The sequence below is a fragment of the Mya arenaria genome, chromosome 7, assembly GCF_026914265.1.
Source record: "Mya arenaria isolate MELC-2E11 chromosome 7, ASM2691426v1".
Lineage (NCBI taxonomy): Eukaryota > Metazoa > Mollusca > Bivalvia > Myida > Myidae > Mya > Mya arenaria.
In genome coordinates this window covers 63,098,020-63,119,303 of record NC_069128.1, presented here as the reverse complement: position 1 = coordinate 63,119,303, position 21,284 = coordinate 63,098,020, and the positions used below count along the sequence as shown (strand labels likewise).

At 36.9% G+C, this 21,284-nt stretch overlaps 2 protein-coding genes across 5 annotated transcripts in view; one reads left to right on the top strand and one right to left on the bottom strand.

Moving 5' to 3' along the window:
- Positions 1–21,284, bottom strand: part of LOC128241523 (nicotinamidase-like) — a 48,251-nt gene that overhangs the window by 10,705 nt on the left and 16,262 nt on the right. Inside the window, exon 7 of one of the 4 annotated variants that reach the window (XM_052958492.1) lies at positions 2,610–2,680. In XM_052958492.1, coding sequence (XP_052814452.1) covers positions 2,610–2,680 — 71 coding nt within the window. Of the gene's footprint in view, positions 1–1,809; positions 2,681–17,085; positions 17,667–21,284 lie in introns of those variants that run through there. The other 3 variants (XM_052958490.1, XM_052958493.1, XM_052958491.1) reach the window with 3 other exon arrangements.
- On the top strand, positions 18,062–21,234 carry LOC128241525 (putative nuclease HARBI1). The gene is made up of 3 exons (XM_052958496.1): positions 18,062–18,520; positions 18,995–19,130; positions 20,709–21,234. Exons 1-3 carry the CDS (start codon positions 18,076–18,078, stop codon positions 20,740–20,742), a joined length of 615 nt encoding a protein of 204 aa, XP_052814456.1. The 5' UTR covers positions 18,062–18,075; the 3' UTR covers positions 20,743–21,234.

Genomic DNA, 21,284 nt, shown 5'->3' with positions numbered 1-21,284 from the left:
TCATATTTAAGTTCAAAAATTGATGTTTTATGCATTTTTCTTAAACCGTTAATAACGCTTTTAGCCATAAAACATTAATTTTTGAATGTAAATATGAAAATCTGCGATCTGATCATTTGTCAGCAGTCTTATATCATTGGTTTGCAGATACCTATGCAAAAAATTGCCCTTTCTAAGACGAAAAATAAAAATGTTGTAAAATGGTAAATCTGTGAGAGTGCAGCTTTAACGCTTTTGAAAATTCTGGCACCAATATGGCGAAAATACTCAAGTTCAATTTCAACCTCAATCTCAAATCAATTTACCGCATAACAGCAAAGTATTATTCAAAATCTTGTATGCTTTTATACCAGTGTGTGTATACCACGTGATAAATTGCGTCATAAATGCTACGTCGGTAGGCAATATTTTGCTTCGATTGAAGACTTAATACAATTATAACTTTTCATTTTCTTGACCATTTTAATTGAAACATAGCGCAGTCTATGCAGCTTACGGAGCCCCGCCTTCGGTCTTTTACCAAATTTTGATTGAGTGGTTAGTTTCTCATAACACTTCGACAAACCTTTTCACGATACGGCCGTCTGACGGAGCACTGTCAAAACATTGTTTGGGAAACAGGTTTGTCGAAGTGTTTGATGAAACTAATCACCTAATCAAACTCCGGTTATAAAACAAAGGTGGGGCTCTTTAAGCTGCATAGACTGGCCATTGTTTCATTAAAAATGGTTAAGTAAGCGAAAAGTTATCTTTGATTTAAGTCTTTATTTAAAGCAAAATATTGCCTTCCGACGTAGCATATATGACGTAATTTATCACGTAGTATACACACACTGTATACTTTTTGATAATGTATTTTCTCATAGAATATGTCATTGAAAGATTTTGACAATATTGCAAAGAAAACTAATTCTAGAGCAAAATATATACTTGAGTAATTGTAAAAAGACAAAGAATTGTATTCAAGTACATTTTTACTATAGAATATTTTTCCCTTGGAATCTAGACCAAAGATTATAATCAACTTATTTTATGATAGAATGCGGTTTTATAATGTGTAAAATCATTGATATTTTTTTCAATTAATTCTGTTGTTTTATGGTAAAATGAGTTGAGACTGAGTTTGAGTTTGGACTTAAGTATGTTCCTGGTATTCAAAGACGATATTTGAGCAAATATCAACATTTGCTGAAGGGTTCCAGCTTTAGGTATTTTTTCTTTTAACACTCCTTATGATTTGCCAAACTTTGTTTCGTAATTAAAAGGTGCACTTTACAAACCATGATCGAGTCACTTTAAAGCTGCACTCTCAAAGATTTACCGTTTTTACAACTTTTTTTATTTTTTGTCTTGGAAAGAGCAAATTTTTGCGTAAATATCTGCAAACCAATGATATAAGATTGCTGACAAAAAATTAGATCGCAGATTTTCATATTTCCGTTCGAAAAATGTTTAATGGCTTAAACCGTTACTAACGGTTTAAGAAATGTGCATAAAACATCAATTTTTGAACTTAATTATAAAAACCTGCGATCTTATTTTTTGTCAGCAGTCTTATAACTGGTTTCCATGGATTTTCGCAAAAATTAGCTAGTTCCAAGACAAAAAATAAAAAAAGTTGTCAAAACATTCAATCTGTGAGAGTGCAGCTTTAAGAACATCGAGTTGACCTCGTGCTGGTTTTAAGCTAGTTTGCACATATTAAACACTTTCGGGAAACAAATTTCAAAGTTGATGTCTGGAAAAGTAAAATACTATAGATCTATGTGAACACTTTTAATAGGTACTTAAACACGTATAAATAATTCAATAAAAACGTATAAAAACTGTCGGAAACTGCTTCTCAACCAGTACACACTACAAACTGGAAAACTATAATACGCTTTGTTTGCATTTGGCAATTTTGGGACCATTTTGTGTCTAGTCCCTTTACAATAAGTGGAAAATAGAAACATAAACAAAATGTATTTTTCTATTTAGTATGACGGTCACACCAAAGTGGTATGCACTCACCTCACTCCCAATTATCCAGTTCCTACGACAGTTTTAGAATGTGAGTTCAACGAATTCTTACCTCGTTTACAAATGTATTTTAGATCATCTTCTGAAACCTTAAATGTTTTGAACGGTTCAAAATGTAATACGGTGGCTCTTGTTATTTTATTCAACTTTGTGTTAATTTTAAATACTTGATTTCACGCCTCCAACATAAATGACGCAACGCCATTGGTCCCGGACTGGTCATTTCGTGACCCCATATTTTTCCAAATTGGGTAACTTAGTTTATATTGTAACAAAATGGCGTCTATTGTCCGATTCCGATGAATATTCCGATGTATAAATAAAACATTTAGACATGTAAACAAGTTGTCGACGTGATATATACGTCACGGGGCTTCGCTCTCACCCGATATGGTTTCCTTTGCCCTGCATATCAAATATCGGGTCTCCTACTAACCCCGTTACTTATAATAACTGTCTGAATGCGGTCGTTATTGTCATTTTTTCTCTATAGCTGAAATATCAACCCTCGGGCTGGCGACGTTTGAAGCAATGAATACGCATGAAGTGAAAAGCCTCGTGTCCCGGTATGGCAATGACAAACGTACCGTATTGCTAGGAGACTTCAATGCTGGACCTGCAGATATTGGAAACTCGCTAACGGGCGTTGGTGAAGGTACTATAACATAAATATAGACATGATTAAAGGTAATAACTAATCTAATTTTGAATGCCAGGTGATCCCCGAATTATTTTAAAACGGTTTGGCGTGTAGGGGACGATTATGTGAAGGGTCATCCTCGGCACCCCAGCGTATCATAACCTATATGATACCCTGGGCAAATCAGCTGTAAAAATCTGGTACTCATGAATAGTTAATAAGGTGAAATCTAGCCGCTTGATTGGTCGCATGAGACACAACTCATGCGATGCGGAAATGGCCGAGAAGTTACGGATGTAATCCCGGCTCGATATACTCCAATGAGATCACGGCTTACGGAAATGGCCGAGAAGTTACGGATGTAATCCCGGTTCGAAATACTCCAATGAGATCACGGCTTACGGAAATGGCCGAGAAGTTACGGATGTAATCCCGGTTCGAAATACCCCAATGAGGTCACGGCTTACGGAAATGGCCGAGAAGTTACGGATGTAATCCCGGTTCGAAATACTCCAATGAGATCACGGCTTACGGAAATAGCCGAGAAGTTACGGATGTAATCCCGGTTCGAAATACTCCAATGAGATCACGGCTTACAAATCGTTTGAGCCAGGATATTTCCCTAGGCAATTTGCCCAGGTATCATATAGCTTATGAAACGCTGGAGTGCCGAGGATGGTGAAGGCTATACCGAAATCAATATTGGAAACAACCTATTGATTTCGAGATACCTGATTCTAGGTGGTTCTTAAGAGAAACTGTTAAGCCTGTTTTTCCCCTCGATGTCAGTTTTTGCCTTCTCTCCAGTTCGGTTTGGCAAATTTTAATAGTATCTTGTTTTGAATTAAATCAGTACATATGTTCAAGTGTAAACCTCTTTGCTTGCTACAGCTTATCCAGCACTGCGTTTTTCTATTTGATTTCAATTGAATTTCGGACACCGATAGTAAACGAAGAGTCAAAAACGGTTTTGTCTTAAGTTTGTTTATTATTTTTATTTATTATTATTGTGCTTACTGGCATATGTAATTGAGTTTGTTCATTTATAACATCCAATTAGGCTGGTGGGGAGTTCAATCTTTTTGCAAATCGTATTCAAGACATTATTGTCATTAATCCTTCTACTTAATTAACTTATTCGTTTCTTTGATTCATTTTGACCATTTTAAAATACCAACCCGGATAATAATAACCATGTAAACAGAAACAAATACAAGATTCTATATATTTTGGATCATCGTCAGATACCCCCGACACACACTTCGCTATGCTTCGTTGTGTTCCGTGAAATTTGGCCAGGAAAATCTCGTAATCATGAATAATTAATGAGCAGTTTCATTGGTTCAGCAAAATACCAGATGTCTTACGATTGAAATATATTTTGGCGATTGCCGGAGTTGAATCAGGTCTGACTTCTCAGTACAATTATATTTGGCAGCAGTCAAGACCACACGGCCACGGAGGCTACTGACACTGGAAAGTTATTGAACAATACTTGAGTGTAACATGCGAATTCATTGCAAGAATAGTTCTCTCTCCTGCCTCATGCATATTCATCCAAACGAGATTTTGTTAGTCAATTGTCCCACGGTATTCGTAACGGAAGAAAGTACCGTGGTTGCCGAAGATGATGTTGGATAAGCAAAAGCAAACAACCGATTTCCCCTTCATTTTTCCTTTTGATAAGTTGATGCTAAAAGTTTTCTTCCACTTAAACTTCATAACCTCTAATTTACGCGCAAAGATTAGTTTTTATGTAGTCAGGATGAAAAAATGCAATTTGCTAAGAGTTTAAACATTTCTTTTCAGAAAACTACAATGCCCTGAAATATGCGTTTAACACCGCTCGCGTCAGTCAATGTACGTGTTGTGGTTTCCCAGAGAACGTTTACAACCAGGGGATCTTCGAGACAGACTTTCGTGTCATTGACCATATATTCAGCAGTAAAGGCATCCGTATTTCTGATCCGCAGGTGAAAACCTTATTGTATCATTGTATCATTGATCATATAATCAGCAGTAAAGGCATCCGTATTTCTGATCCGCAGGTGAACACTCTACAGTATAATTGACTATATATTCAGTAGTAAAGTCATCCGTATTTCTGATCCGCAGGTGAACACTCTACTGTATAATTGACCATATATTTAGCAGTAAAAGTATACGTATTTCTGATCCGCAGGTGAACATTCTACTGTATTATTGACCATATATTTAGCAGTAAAGTCATCCGTATTTCTGATCCGCAGGTGAACATTCTACTGTATAATTGACCATATATTTAGCAGTAAAAGTATACGTATTTCTGATCCGCAGGTGAACATTCTACTTTATTATTGACCATATATTTAGCAGTAAATGTATCCGTATTTCTGATCCGCAGGTGAACACTCTACTGTATAGTTGACCATATATTTAGCAGTAAAAGTATTCGTATATCTGATCCGCAGGTGAACACTCTACTGTATAATTGACCATATATTTAGCAGTAAAAGTATACGTATTTCTGATCCGCAGGTGAACATTCTACTGTATAATTGACCATATATTTAGCAGTAAAAGTATTCGTATATCTGATCCGCAGGTGAACACTCTACTGTATAATTGACCATATATTTAGCAGTAAAAGTATACGTATTTCTGATCCGCAGGTGAACATTCTACTGTATAATTGACCATATATTTAGCAGTAAAAGTATACGTATTTCTGATCCGCAGGTGAACATTCTACTGTATAATTGACCATATATTTAGCAGTAAAAGTATTCGTATATCTGATCCGCAGGTGAACACTCTACTGTATAATTGACCATATATTTAGCAGTAAAGGCATCCGTATTTCTGATCCGCAGGTGAACATTCTACTGTATAATTGACCATATATTTAGCAGTAAAGGTATCCGTATTTCTGATCCGCAGGTGAAACCCCTAGTGTTGTTTTGACCATGCTGTGTCTCAAATGCATGTGAACACTATAGCTATCGTGACAATTGATTCACAAACCCAATCCATTCATCCATAATGTATCGTTCTCTTCATCGCTTATTCACCATCAGGGTCACCAGCATTCCGAATAAACAGATACATAATATACTATTATCATGACCATTGGTTCACCAGGGAAGGAATCCGTATGCTCTATCCACATGTAATCAATACATAGTAACATTGACCATTTATTCCCAAACATAGGCATCAGCATGCCAAATCGTAGTTATATTAAAAGTAGATCCTACAAAAGAGACATCCGTATTCTATAGTTGAAATTCTTTCATTGATAGATGGCTTGATTATGTATCCAGAAGTAGAAACATCCGCAAGCCCAATATATTGGTCCCTAATATACAGTTATATCACGCCTCGAATAAGAATGGCGCAACGCCGTTGGTCCAGGACTGGTCACGCGGCGACCCCATATCAGATCTATTTTAGGCCACTTATCTTTATCTCGTAACGAAATGGCGTTTTTTCCGACTCCGATGAAAAATGAAAAAAATCCCATAAATTGACCAATGTTTACATGTTCTTGACGTGATGAAAACATTACAGGGTGACCATGTAGGGATTATACAGAGCGCAGGAACAAATATTTCGTTTCCCCGTATTTCTAATATCGGGTCAACTAATATCGGGTCAACTACTAACTTATGATATTGACCATGTACGTTTTTTTATGAAATATATGACGCTTTGGAAATTAAAATGTTAAGAGAGCATGAAGAAATAATTATTGTTAAAATGATAAGTTGGGTTCAAAAACGAGTATAATCCATTTAATGTTCATTTTTGCAATCGTCTGTTTCAATTTGTTACATCAGTTATGTAACCGATTACTGAATGGCTGTAAGCTTGAATATGCCAAATATATGTTCAGTTAAACACCTATCTATTCATGTTTCATGTTTCATGTTGATTTAATTGGACATTAATATCGTAGTGTGTGTTTATTTTTAGAATCAAGGATGATCGAATGAAATAATTTGTTAAATCTTTTGAGAATATCTAAGATTCACTTGACCACTGTTTTCAGTCCGCTAGTATATATATGCACACGTCATTGTAGCTGGTTTTCTTGATGCGTTATTGATATTTGTATCTTTTCGGAACTCCTCGGCCATTTTTCTCGAAAACAACCAACATGCCGGTACATCAGTAGAAGTAGTTCGTACATTTTTGAATTATATCATTTATTAAATGTTATGTTTTAGCTTGTATGTATTGATCTAAGATTAAATTGTTTGCCAGTGAAGTGTATAATTGCAAACATAATTACGATTCCAAAGCGTTAAGTCATAAAGTTTGACTGCTAAATCATATTACTACGCGATCTACTTGCAGCGGACTTAAAACATACCGATTTCTGAGTATGTAAACCGCCAATATACATCCGAGGTTGTTTTTGATAAAAATGGCCGAGGAGATACGAATGATTTAAATCAGGAAATGTGTAGTAGCATACTCTACCACTGTATTTAATTTAATAAATTCTTTATTATACAATGTTTAGCCATCATTTAAAAATTATTCTGAAATTTTCAGCGCATGTTTTTACCACTTGACGCAGACACAACGACGTCAGGTGCCGACGGCAACCGGCCACTCAGTGACCACAACGGTGCGATGGCGGAAGTCCGATACTGCGTTGGATACTTCCAGCGATGGTCTCAGGATCCAGGCCCATGTCCATTTATAGGATTATCTTAGCTTCAATGTTCTCTTATATTGTCATAAATTTGGGTCAATAAAAGGATTACCATAGCCACATGACTGAAATTTGTTTATTTTGTAACAACACAACAAAGCACGTTTCAAATTTCCCACCTAAATTTTCTATACGAGAGCTAGACAGGCGGCTGCCGTTACTGCAAACCAAATTACAGTCCAAAATTAAATAGTTCCATGTTAAAGGGACTGTACACCAGATTGGCACCGAAAACAGTGTTTTCTGTAACGAATCTCATGACAATTATCTAATAGAATGTGTTACGCTTTGATATCATAACTGGAAAAAAAAGTACCAAAATGTAAAATAAAAATTGTGTCGGAGACCGGGTTCGAACCCGTGTCGCCCAAATCGCAGTCCAGCGTCGTATCGAGTAAGATACGACGGCTTACTCTAAGTGGGTGACATTATTAAGCTATACACCTACCTCGCTAAAATAACGTGATAACACCGACTAGCCAATCACGCATAAGGAATGAATTCTACCTGGTAGACATACCCAGTAATCTTTTTTAATGGAAAACTACGAAATAACTGTTAAACTTAAATAAATGGTAAACTATGCGGTACTTCAGTTAGTAAGTTTCAATGCAATGTACACAACGATGCCAAGTTTATGTCAGTTTTCGACAATTTTCTCTTTTTTTCGCTATTTTATTATACGGAGTACAGCCCCTTTAATGCAAATAAATTATTTACACGACGTTATCAGTGCAATAATTTATTGCGGGCCGCATGTAAACAGGTTGTCGACTTTATATATAAGTTACGGGCTTAGTAGGTGACCCGATATATGATATGCGGGGAAATTGAAACGGTTTCCTTTACCCCGTATATCCAATATCGGATAACCTACTTACATCTTAAATCATCCTTAAATCAGCCTTAAATTTTGACTCAGGATTTAAAATTCCAAATCTTTGTTATTCTTGTAGAATTGGTTCTGCAAGAGCATTGATGGTAACATTAATGAACAATGTTCATATATAAACATAAATCAATCAGAGTGATAAAAATATTGATTATATATTAAATTAAAAAATGGTGAATATGAGTCAAGACGCCGGTGAATTTTGGCCAAGACCGAAATACTAGCTCCAAACAACACAACTGTTTTATACTTGAATCACATTAAACTCTTATTGATACGCGATCTTCCGTGATGTTCACCAAATGTTGCGCATTTTACTTTATATTTCAATAACTTATTCAACCTCATACGGCTGAACTATATTAACTCACTTGTGACCGTGATTTAAGATATGATACAATGGGAGATGTACGGTTTATTAAGTTTGTCAAAGGTAAGCTTTATACAGTCATGTACATTGTTTGATTAACCTGAGTAACTTTATAATAATATTTAGTGCAGTATAGTAGTAAAGTCAATTAATTTATGTTCTATATATGCTGTTTGTGTATTTCTATTACATACCGATAGTGTTTACTTGATTTGGCGAAACTGTTTGTAAATCTTGTCATGGCTCAAGACCACAATAATCTGCCCCCCGTTGACCAAGATCCGGATGTTAATACAGAAAAAAAGAGTGCTTGTTTTCAAGTGTCAATATTTTATTAAAATTGAATGAAACAGAAGCAAAAAAATGTTCTTTTTGCAGAGAACTTGACTGAATTTGACACTCTATTGCAGAAATTGATAGTTTTCAGTGTAAATATTGGAAAAACCATAGCTTGTGGAAGTCTGACAATTAGTTGTTTGTAGCCGATTGACTCCTTGCCGGTAGGGTTATGTATTTCTACTCAATTTTGACAGCCGGGTCAATGGTCAACATGGTGTTTTCTTGTGATTATATTTTGTGTCTTGAATTGTTCTAGAGATGCCATGTCCTTGTTTTTCAATTGGGATGTGTATAAAGTCAAAAGTCAGGTTAGTGTCTATATGAAACATATAGTAAAAATAACTGTGGTCTCACGCCTTATACAGAAACTGGCCGTTTCATCGGTCGCATCATATTTCAAAATCCACTTCACTTCATCCTACTTAACTCCCATGTAAGCTTGATTTAAGTCACAAGCCATTTATCTTTGTAGGCTCTGTGATGTATTGTGAGTTAAGGAGTATTCGATGTGAGAAAGGCTAGTGTTTAGCTTTTTATAGTATTCATTTAAATTTAGGAGTCTAAATGATTATTATATAAATCAAACAAAAGTATTCATATTATTTAAAGTGACACTCTTATTCAAAATCATTACATACACAGTTATAACAAACATCAATTTTAAGATTGTATACGTGTATTTAATAGCAGAAAGCGCAAAAATGTTAAACGATTGGTGAATGCTAAGAGATTTACTGTGGTCTACTATAGTTTCATGAGGTAGAAATACCGTGTTTTATGCTAAATTCTTTAAAATTGAACTTGTTATCCTTCATAAGAACCTTTGTTTTCGACATTTATTAATATTGTTTGGTATTTTTAAAACATTATTATTAATTGTGGTAAATCATTTTTGGGAGTAAGGGTGCATCTTTAAATCAACAATATAGGCTTTTCTTAAGTTTATGGTAGTGATTGTGAAGATACTACTCATGTTAACTGTGCTGATGTGGGGAAAATTCTTGCATATGCCACAGTAAGAACATATTGTGCTCATTCCAAATTGTTCAATAGGGCGGAGCGAGCGGGCCCTTTTAAGTCGTTTGAATTGTACATAATAATATATTACCCTATTTTCACAAGGCCGGGAACCATTTCATGACGTCTTGTCTGGTATCTTGTTAACCTGCAAGTCTTAGCGATTAAACTTGATACTTAATTTCGGCATTTCGATATGGACGGTAAATGTATGTTATTATATGACATATATCCATAGCATCTATGTATATGTTGTATTGTTTTTGGTGATGAGCTAAATAGGTCACGTCTTTCAAATCATAACATTTATTGGCATTATATAGAGTGTATTATTTTCAGAATTACAATATGATTTCAGAATAAATAGAGATGTATCTAAAAGTAGGAATAGCAGTGGCGTTTGGTGCGCTTTTAACGAACTTTTTTACGAGAACAAACAAAAGCACAAAACCTGAACGCATCATCAATGACGCATACGATTACATCGTCGTAGGTGGGGAACGGCTGGTTCTATTGTTGCTAGCAGGCTGTCCGAAGACTCCGCTTCTAGTGTGCTTTTATTAGAAGCTGATGGGGATGACGATGAAACAGAATTAGTAAATGTGCCAGCTGTATTTTTTGGAATGCAGCACACTGAATATGACTGGGAATATTACACCGTACCTCAAAAAGACGCTTGTAAAGGAATGGTTGACGGGAAATCTTATTGGCCAAGAGGCCGTATCCTAGGCGGTACAGGAAACATCAACGCGATGCAATACACGAGGAGAAGTCCTTGGGATTATGAATAATGGAAGAAGGCAGGTTGTTTTGGATGGGGCTATAGGTAAGGCTTTTTACATCACAAGAAGGCAGGTTGTATTGGATGGGGCTATAAGTTAGGCATTTGGCATCACTCGAAGGCCGGTTGTGTTTGGTGGGGAAATAAGTAAGACATTTGGCATCACTCGAAGGCCGGTTGTGTTGGATTGGGATATAAGTAAGACATTTGGCATAGCTCGAAGGCCGGTTGTGTTGGATCGGGCTATAGGTAAGGCATTCCACATCACTCGAAGGCAGGTTGTATTGGATCGGGCTATAGGTAAGGCATTCCACATCGCTCGAAGGCAGGTTGTGTTGGGTCTGGCTATAGGTAAGGCATTCCACATCGCTCGAAGGCAGGTTGTGTTGGATCGGGCTATAGGTAAGGCATTCCACATCGCTCGAAGGCAGGTTGTATTGGATCGGGCTATAGGTAAGGCATTCCACATCGCTCGAAGGCAGGTTGTGTTGGATCGGGCTATAGGTAAGGCATTCCACATCGCTCGAAGGCAGGTTGTATTGGATCGGGCTATAGGTAAGGCATTCCACATCGCTCGAAGGCAGGTTGTATTGGATCTGGCTATCGGCAAGGCATTCCACATCGCTCGAAGGCAGGTTGTATTGGATCGGGCTATAGGTAAGGCATTCCACATCGCTCGAAGGCAGGTTGTATTGGATCGGGCTATAGGTAAGGCATTCCACATCGCTCGAAGGCAGGTTGTATTGGATCGGGCTATAGGTAAGGCATTCCACATCGCTCGAAGGCAGGTTGTATTGGATCGGGCTATAGGTAAGGCATTCCACATCGCTCGAAGGCAGGTTGTGTTGGATCGGGCTATAGGTAAGGCATTCGACATCGCTCGAAGGCAGGTTGTATTGGATCGGGCTATAGGTAAGGCATTCGACATCGCTCGAAGGCAGGTTGTATTGGATCGGGCTATAGGTAAGGCAATCGGCATCGCTCGAAGGCAGGTTGTGTTGGGTGAGGCTATAGGTAAGGTATTTTACATCACTGGAAGGCAGTTTATATTCGATGAGGCTATAGGTAAGGCATTCAACATCGCTCGAAGGCAGGTTGTGTTGGATCGGGCTATAGGTAAGGTATTTAACATCACTTGAAGGCAGATTGTGTTTGATGAGGCTATTGATGAGGCATATGACATCATTTGAAAGTAGTTAGTTTTGTTGAGGCTACAAGTAAGGCATTTAACGTTATTTAAAGGCAGATTGTTTTAGATAAGGCTGTAGGTAGGGCATTTGACATCATTCAAAGGCAGGTTGTGTTGGATGGGACTATAGGTAGGATATTTAACCTCACTTGAAGGCAGGATGTGTTGGGTGGGGCTATATGTAAGGCATTCGACGTCGCTCGAAGGCAGGTTGTGTTAGTGGGTCTATAGGTAAGGCAATTAACATAACCTGAAGGCAGGTTGTTTTGGATAAGGGTTTAGGTCAGACATTCAACATCACTCGAAGGCAGGTGTGTTTGATAAGACTATACGTAAGGTATTTGACATCACTCGAAGGCCGGTTGTGTTGGATCGGGCTATAGGTAAGGCATTCGACATCAGTCGAAGGCAGGTTGTGTTGGATGGGGCAATATATAAGGCATTCGACATCACTCGAAGGCAGGTTGTGTTGGATGGGGCAATATATAAGGCATTCGACATCGCTCGAAGGCAGGTTGTGTTGGATGGGGCTATAGGTAAGGCATTTGACATCACTGGAACATATTTGTTGAAATATTTATTCTATAACTTTACTGTTGGTATTTGGCCTTCATTTCTGTGCCAAGTTTGCCTAGTATTGAAAAAGTATTTTACAACCTTGTTAAGGTTATTTACGTCTGACAGTTGTCTTTGAGTGACTTCATCGTAGCTTTTAAGCACTGTTGCTCTGGCTTGATTCCTTCGTTTACAGGTGATGTCGGTATCCGGTTGTGGAGTATATGAAATTGATTTAACAGTTTATATGTATTTTTTGCGTCATTTTTCATTGTTTTCAAGTTTATGCGTGCTATTAAGGTTATTTTTTGAATTTCGACAACAGGGCTTGTGCCTGTTGTTTAAATTCTAATATTTAAACATTAGTTTTGTTAAAACTAAGGTTAATTAAGTACGTCCTATTATTTGTATTACCAATATATAAATGACATTAACTATTTTTGTTACTGTCCTTTTTTCCAGAGACGTCTTACCATATTTCATCAAGTCCGAAGACATGCAGCTACCAGAATTCGCATCATCACCTTTTCACGGCAAAGGAGGGCCACTCGCCGTGTCGACAAGGTACGACTTCGAGATCACGCAATTTTTCATCCAGGCAGGCCAAGAACTAGGCTACAACCGCACCGATTACAACGGCTATGACCAAGAAGGGTTCGGAGTAGTTCAAAGTAATACTAGAAATGGAATTCGCTCAAGTACAAGCATAGACTACTTGAGAAGTGCAAGGCATCGGCCGAATTTTCACATATTATTGCGAAGCTTTGGGACCAAAGTTGATATCAAGAACGATTGTGCTGTTGGAGTATATTATATAAAGGATTCCAAAAAGCATTACGTTAAAGCGCGAAAAGAAATCATTATTTCAGGAGGAGCAGTTAATTCACCACAGCCACTGATGCTTTCCGGGATCGGGCCAAAACGTCACCTCAGTGATTTGGGCATCCCAGTGGTTGCCGATTTGCCAGTAGGCGAAAATTTACAAGACCATATGACTATTATGTTTCATTCGCAAATCAACAAACAGTATGGAATCATCAGCGAAGAAATCCTACAGACTGTTTGGAATAAAATACAGTACGTTATTTTCGGAACTGGACCATTATCTGCAACGGGCTTGGGTGGTTCAGCATTTATTCACCTTGACCCACAAAGCAGGGGCAAAAACACCCTGATATTCAAATGGTAAGCTTCTTTGTTGCGATTGCGGCAAATGTCTTTGGATATAAAGAATCCATTGCAATGGACACTGTGCCTAAACCAGGAGGATACGGATTTACGATTGCAGCTGCACTAGCAAGACCATTTAGCAGAGGTAGTATAAGACTAAAAAGCAAAGATCCATTTGACTACCCTCTTATAGATCCGAAGTATCTCTCCGATAAGAGGGATGTTCAAAATCTAATAAGCGCAGCTAGAGTCTGGGAAAAGATAATGCAAACTACACCATACAAGAAGCTTGGTATTAGAGAGGATGAACAAAAGTTTTCATTCTGCTCTGAATATGAATTCCGTTCTGATGCTTATTGGGAATGCTATATTCGAAACCTTGCAATTGCAACATACCATCAGTCTTGTACTTGCAAAATGGGACCTTTAGACAGCCCGACTTCTGTCGTGGACACACAGCTTCGGGTGAAAGGTATCAAGGTTTGCGAGTCGCAGATTCTTCGGTGTTCCCAAACGTCACATCCGGAAACACAAATATTCCAACTGTGATGGTTGCGGAGCGGGTTGCAGACTTTATTCGCGGCATTCATAGTGTTGCTGATATAAGGAAACGTATTGAATCTCTGAATCTTGTTGTTGATTGATCGTGTGTTGACTTAAGGCGGGAATAATGTAGCCTTCTTTAAAAAGTATAGTGCATACATGGTGTGTATGTATGAAACACCTTCCCAGAAAAAAACATTTCTGAAAACAAACATTACAAATTTGCAATATCGTATATTTCATTAATGTATTGGTTTAAATTCTAACGGTCATCCCTGAGTGGATAGTGTCCGTTTGAGCAAGAAAATATAATTGAAAGACTAAGTTTTCTTATTGTTTGTATGTAATAAGGTATGTGATGTAAACAATGGAAACAATCTTAATATATATAGTGAAAGTTAAAATTTTGTATTAATTACAACATATCCTATAAAGTTCATAAACTAAGGTCAACTGATTACGAGTATTTTGGTAAAATATGAAAATACGATACTGCCCTTTTTGAAAAGTACATTATCATTTATGGTGATTGTCCTAAAGATGGTTATTAGTAGGGTAGGTGACCAATAGGTGAACACAATGACTCTGGTGAACTGGTGTAAATTATCACGTTTAGTGAGAGCTGTTGAATCTGTTCATTGTCTATATATTATGTCAAAATAGGGCAACACCCATTCACTCAGTGGACCTTGAAGAAGTCACTTAATTCTGATGTTGGAGATATAAATATATTTAAGTATCATTTTAACACAAGAATTGCTGATTGTTGTAGACAAAATGGCTTGATGGTGAAAATAATTTCTCCCGTTGTGATACTCATAAATGCTTTAAGTCTTTATTGAATGTTGCAACATACCTAAATGTCAGTTTACCGTTTCTTGTACGAAAATCATTGGCTAGATTTTTCTTGGTATCGTAGAAATAGTGACATTGTTCATTTCTATAATCTGTTGGCATCGCAAAATGTTACCCATATTACATCTACTGCTTTTTACGTTGATAAACTCATGTTAGCTATGGATAACACTTAACTTTAAGAGACACAACTCTTATTTAGATACATATATGTATTTTGTTATATTTGATTTGCATTGTGACATGTATTATGGGCTAGAGTCCTTATATTGAATAAAAGTTTGTTCGTTCGTTCGATATGCTGAACCACTGTTGTGATATATCTGTATCTTAAGTGGGACAGAACAACTATCATCAGTGTACTTTGACGATAGAATGAACATGTGAAGGCGTACATGAGGACATATATGATTTATGCACCATTCAATTGTAACCACGGCCCCCGGGTCCGGGGAATAGCGGGGACTTTGAATTTTGGTCCGGCCAAGCCGGGGTAAAATCTCCGCCCTGCGGGGAACAAACTGCTGGTAAAATCCCCTCCACAGTGCCCCGCACCCAAGGTACCCTAGGTAAGGTCTATTTCCCGCTATTTTTGGCGCAAAGACAAAAGCACCGCATTCACCCGGCACTGTGGGGCCACCTTGAAGGTAAAAACACGACCCATTTCACCGGCTATCCCCGGTATACCCCCGGACCTAGGGGGCCGTGGTTAAAACTGACTGGTGTATTACATTTCTAGATTTTGAATGCTGGAAAAATATGTTACCGCTGTTGTATTCAAAATTTAATCTAGTTTATGTAAAAAGATCGCATTTAAACATATTTGGATATTAAAAAAACATTGTCAATTGTTCTTACGAATGTATTTTTAAATTTAAACAAACTGTTTTCTGTAAGCCTTTAACTATTCAAAATGTCAATTTATCATCACGAAGTAAATTTAAATACAGATAAACTTTTAGGCTAGTTGGTATGTCTTTATGTTTTTTAAAACTGATATTTGCTAGGTTTAGGGGTACAGTTATTTTCGCTGCGCCTTTAAACCTGACATTGGTTAATTTAAGGCCACTTCGATTCAACTTGATATTTGGTTATATATCGAACTTGACACTGTGTTTCTAAATCTGACGTTGGCTTACTTAAGGCAACAGGGCTGATCCATGTATCCTTAGCAAACCTGACATTGGCTAACTTATAGGTAATTTGGCTTTTCCATTAGCTAACTTATAGGTAATTTTGCTTCTCCATTGGCTAACTTATAGGTAATTTTGCTCCACCATTGGCTAACTTATAGGTAATTTTGCTCCACCATTGGCTAACTTATAGGTAATTTTTCTTCTCCATTGGCTAACTTATAGGTAATTTTGCTCCACCATTGGCTAACTTATAGGTAATTTTCTTCTCCATTAGCTAACTTATAGGTATTTTTTCTTTTCCATTGGCTAACTTATAGGTAATTTTTCTTCTCCATTAGCTAACTTATAGATAATTTTTCTTCTCCATTGGCTAACCTATAGGTAATTTTTTTCTCCATTGGCTAACTTATAGGTAATTTTGCTCCACCATTGGCTAACTTATAGGTAATTTTCTTCTCCATTAGCTAACTTATAGTCAAATTTTCTTTTCCATTGGCTAACTTATAGGTAATTTTGCTTCCCCATTTGCTAACTTATAGGTAATTTTTCTTCTCCATTAGCTAACTTATAGGTAATTTTTCTTCTCCATTGGCTAACTTATAGGTAATTTTGCTTCTCACTGAGCCTTTTATCCTGACATTGGCTAACTTTGCGGGTTGTGCACTTTTCCATTTGTTTAATTAGTGTTTATGTGTAATATAATTTAGAATTAACAGCATATTAAGACAAACAAATACTTACTTATATCTTACATTGAAGCTCTGACTTCTATATTCATTCATGAGAATCTCTGTGCCAATGCATTGGCATAGACTTGTGTTTTTATAGAGCAAAGGAAAACGCTTAACATTAAGTTTCCGAAAGGCATATATTTTTTTTTTCATTTTAACAACATATAGTATATACATCAATAAACATTATAATATCAACAAATAAAATAACTGTATTGAGCCCCGTTTAAAGGTGCACTCTCACAGATTTACCATTCTTACAACTTTTTTAATTTTTTGTCTTGGAAAGAGCAAATTTTGCGTAAATATCTGCAAACCAATGATATCAGATTGCTGACAAAAATCAGATCGTAGATTTTCATATTTCCGTTCGAAAATTAATGTTTTATGGCTTAAACCGTTACTAATGGTTTAAGAAAAATGCATAAAACATATTTTTTGAACTAAAATATAAAAATTTGCGAGCTAATTTCGGTCAGCAGTCTTATTTAACTGGTTTCCATGGATCTTCGCAAAAATTGGCTCGTTCCAAGACAAAAAATCAAAAAGTTAACAAAACGTTTGATCTGTTTTAACAACTGCTTAAAAGGTTTAGGTATCGGTTATTCAGTTATATACAAAGAAATCGACAATATAATACAGAATATCAGCGACCAATACACTGAGGGAACAGTTGACCCAGAAATGACGTCATCAAGATCAGCCGACGTAATCACATGGACACCTGGGGCCGGTTGCTCAAAACCTCAGTTAAATTTAACGGCTCGTTAAAGTTTTAACGGTCCGTTTAATTTTAACTATTATTGGTATGAGGTTGCTCAAAATAAAGTTAGAATTTAACGGCGGGTTTAACGGTTGAACCAGCCGTTAAATGTAACGGAGGAATAGACCTACGTTAAAACATTAACGGAAGGTTTCCAAGATGGCGGCTCTATTTGTAAATCATAGAAAAGTGAAAGAATTTCGGCACACTGCACATGTACAGAATAGTCCACCTAAATGGCCGTCAACCAGTCTTTTGACAATTTTTAGACTATGGCAGACTGGGATACACATGAAATGTCAAAATAATAAAAAAGTATCCCTGATCGCTCATTATTGTAGCTAATGTACAGAATATGCTAGACAATGAGATGTATGCCAGATACAGATATACGAATGGTGGAATAGATTATCTAGAGGATTTGCTGAAGGAATCGCTGGAAAGAACGACAAGAAGAAACAGAGCACTTACTGTTAGACAGATGATTCTGATTACGTTGCGCTTCTTCGCCACAGGAGCATTTTTTAACATCATTGGTGATAGCATGGGCTACCACAAGTGCACTGTGTCACGTGTTGTAGCCCAAGTAACAGAAGCAATTTGTGGTCACATACATCAGTTTGTGATGTGGCCTGATGCCAATGCTCGAGCATGGAATATGACAGAATTTTTTAAGAAAGCTGGTTTCCCGAATGTTGTTGGATGTGTAGACGGAACACATATCCGAATCCAGGCGCCATCCGAAGACGAACCAGCCTTCGTGAATAGGAAAGGCTTCCATAGCATCAACATGCAGGCTGTATGTGACATCAAAGGTATAAAACTTTGAGTTTTCCACTTTTGTTTTCAGTATTTCCATCTTTTCTTTCGAACGCTTAACATAATAATTATATTGTCAATTCGGCCAAAACACGTCCGGTTAAAGGGCGATACTAAAAGGCTGACTGGAGCGCTGACAGTATACATACAGAGGGAAAATGCTTACCAAAAATGTTATTAAATGCTGACCAAAAATTAAATAGTGATTTTATATTTCTATTAATTAATACAATAATTCAAGTCGACGTACTATATTATTTATCATTTTTTTGTTAAATAAATAACTCATAGACATAGGCAACATATGGTACCGTACTCAAAAAGATTTTGTATACAGAGTCTATGCATACAGATTGTGAAGAGTTTGGAAGATGCAGGACGAAGTGAACCATTACCCAAGTGAACCACTGCCATTTGCGGATTCAACTCTGATTATTATTGCACAGTTTAATTGTTTAATCATTTTTCAGGAAAATTTACAAGTGTAAATGCAAGCTGGCCTGGGTCGTGCCACGACGCGCACGTCTTCAGAACGTCGGGATTGGCAGCCAAACTGACCATTGAACATGTGGCGTTTTCAGATGGTGTCCTTTTAGGAGACAGTGGGTATGAACATGAAATGTTTGCTTGAATCCATTAAATTTCCAACTTTATATATCGCAGTAACTTGAAGCTAAGGGAAGTAACCGATACTTTGAGTTTTAACAGTACTTTCATTTAGTTTTTCTTTGCGTTCAAATCGCTTTATGATGGCGGACGGCCAGGGGGGACATCGATCTAAAAATATTAGATTACCCTGGATATCGGTCGTCCAGGTGCTGGAAAAGTGCAAATTATTCCAGCGAAATGGTTAGGGTCATTCAAGCCCAGATTCTTATAAAACTAGGCTTGATCGACCCTAGCTGTGCTCACATATTGAAATGAACGTCAAGATCAGTCGATGTAACAACTGTTTGAAGAATGGAAATGTTTACCGTCCAACTCCGAAAATACGTGAGAAAATTTTTTTTTTTTTTAATTTCCAAGTACTCGTTATTTTTTATAGCTAATGCCATCCAAAACCAATGTGTTATGTCTCATTTTTTTCAATTTATTTTAAAAAACCGGTTTAATAATGCACCAGTCAATTGTAACCAAGCCCCCCCCCCCCCGGTCCGGGAATAGTGGGGACTTTGACTTTCGGTCCAGCCAAGCCGGGCCAAAATCCTCTACCTGTGGGAAGGAACTGCTCGTGAAACCCCCACCAAATGCCCCTGAACCCACGGGAATCTTATGTTAGGCCCATTCCCGGGAAGACAAAACCACTGCATTCACTCGGCACTGTGGAGCCACCTAGAAGGTAAAAATACGGCCCATTTCCCTGGCTTTCCCTGGTATACCCCCGGAACTTGGGGGCTGTGGTTAAAATTGACTGGTGCATAAGTCATTGACAAATTTGTCCAAATGACAAAACATGTGTATCATACAGGATAAGACATGGTTGAAAAATGCCTCTGGTAATTATTATGCGCACTGGGGCAATTATCAACCAAAAGCCATGGTCAACCATGTATTATCTTTATAATTTACATAATAATGTAATAATTATAAATATATAATATTTTTATAATATTTATTTGTCATCTTAAGTAAACCTCACCATGAAGTGTTCCCTTACTTCATAAACCTTGGAATATTTTTTTTAAATAATTTTTACATTCAGAGGTACTACTTGTGTATATGAATAATGGTTGTATATTAATTAATGTTATTTATTAGTGTTTAAACTACATGTTGTGTGCCTTACTGTTGACTAAATTTAATTTCCACTTAATGTATTGTGCTAGTATTTAAATCATGAACATATTTTATCTGGTAACTTTTAATGTATCTGGTTATTTTTATAATGAAGCCTATAATCTTATTGCAACCTATGCATTTATACTATAACATGTGATATTATGATCTTGAATCTTTCTTGGTCTTTTGTTTATATGTTATTGGATAATCTATTATGTCGGAAATAGCTAGTGTTATTTATGATTATCATAACCGATTTTAAATAAGATTAATTTATCTTATCGTATCGTTTCTTAATAGTTATAGTATTAGTACACGCACTTAAACAAACACCAAACCAATCATGCATGTACGCGCACACGTTCAAATATTCACCTTTTTCAATTAAATTATATTATTTTACAGATACGCCTCAGACCAGAAAAGGCATGCAAGGTAGCTGTGGCATGTGTAATCCTACATAATATTGCAGTGGACATGAACATGCCTATGGACGACGATGAGTTCATTCAGCCACAGAATGGGAATGATGGAGTACACCAAGATGGTGGTACTGGCGTTGCCACTAGAGACTTCATTGTGGAAAACTTCTTCTCTGTGTAGTATCGATATATATACCACTGCTATCATAAATGCTCGTTCATCATCACCACTGCTCGTTCTTCATCACCACTGCTCATTCTTCATCACCACTGTTAGTTCACCACTGTTAGTTCATCATCACCACTGTTAGTTAATCATCACCACTGTTAGTTTATCATCATCGCTGTTAGATTATCAACATCTTCATACACCTCTTGAAGTAAAAAATAATAATTCTTACATTGTTTGCTCTTCATTCATAATTGTTTGTGTATTGTGTAAAGGCACTTATTAATGAAAAACAACACCGGTTGGATACATGGATTTTTTACGTGCTCACTTTATTTTGGCAAGTAAGGTAAATCGCTCAGAATGGCCTAAATATTGCAGACAGACGAT

Bases quoted from the DNA above. Each gene is read 5' to 3' on its own strand.
- LOC128241525 (XM_052958496.1), top strand. From the start codon at position 18,076: ATGTATGCCAGATACAGATATACGAATGGTGGAATAGATTATCTAGAG. The intron at 18,521-18,994 runs GTATAAAACTTT...ATCATTTTTCAG, and splicing joins GGCTGTATGTGACATCAAAG to GAAAATTTACAAGTGTAAAT. The intron at 19,131-20,708 runs GTATGAACATGA...ATTATTTTACAG, and splicing joins GTCCTTTTAGGAGACAGTGG to ATACGCCTCAGACCAGAAAA.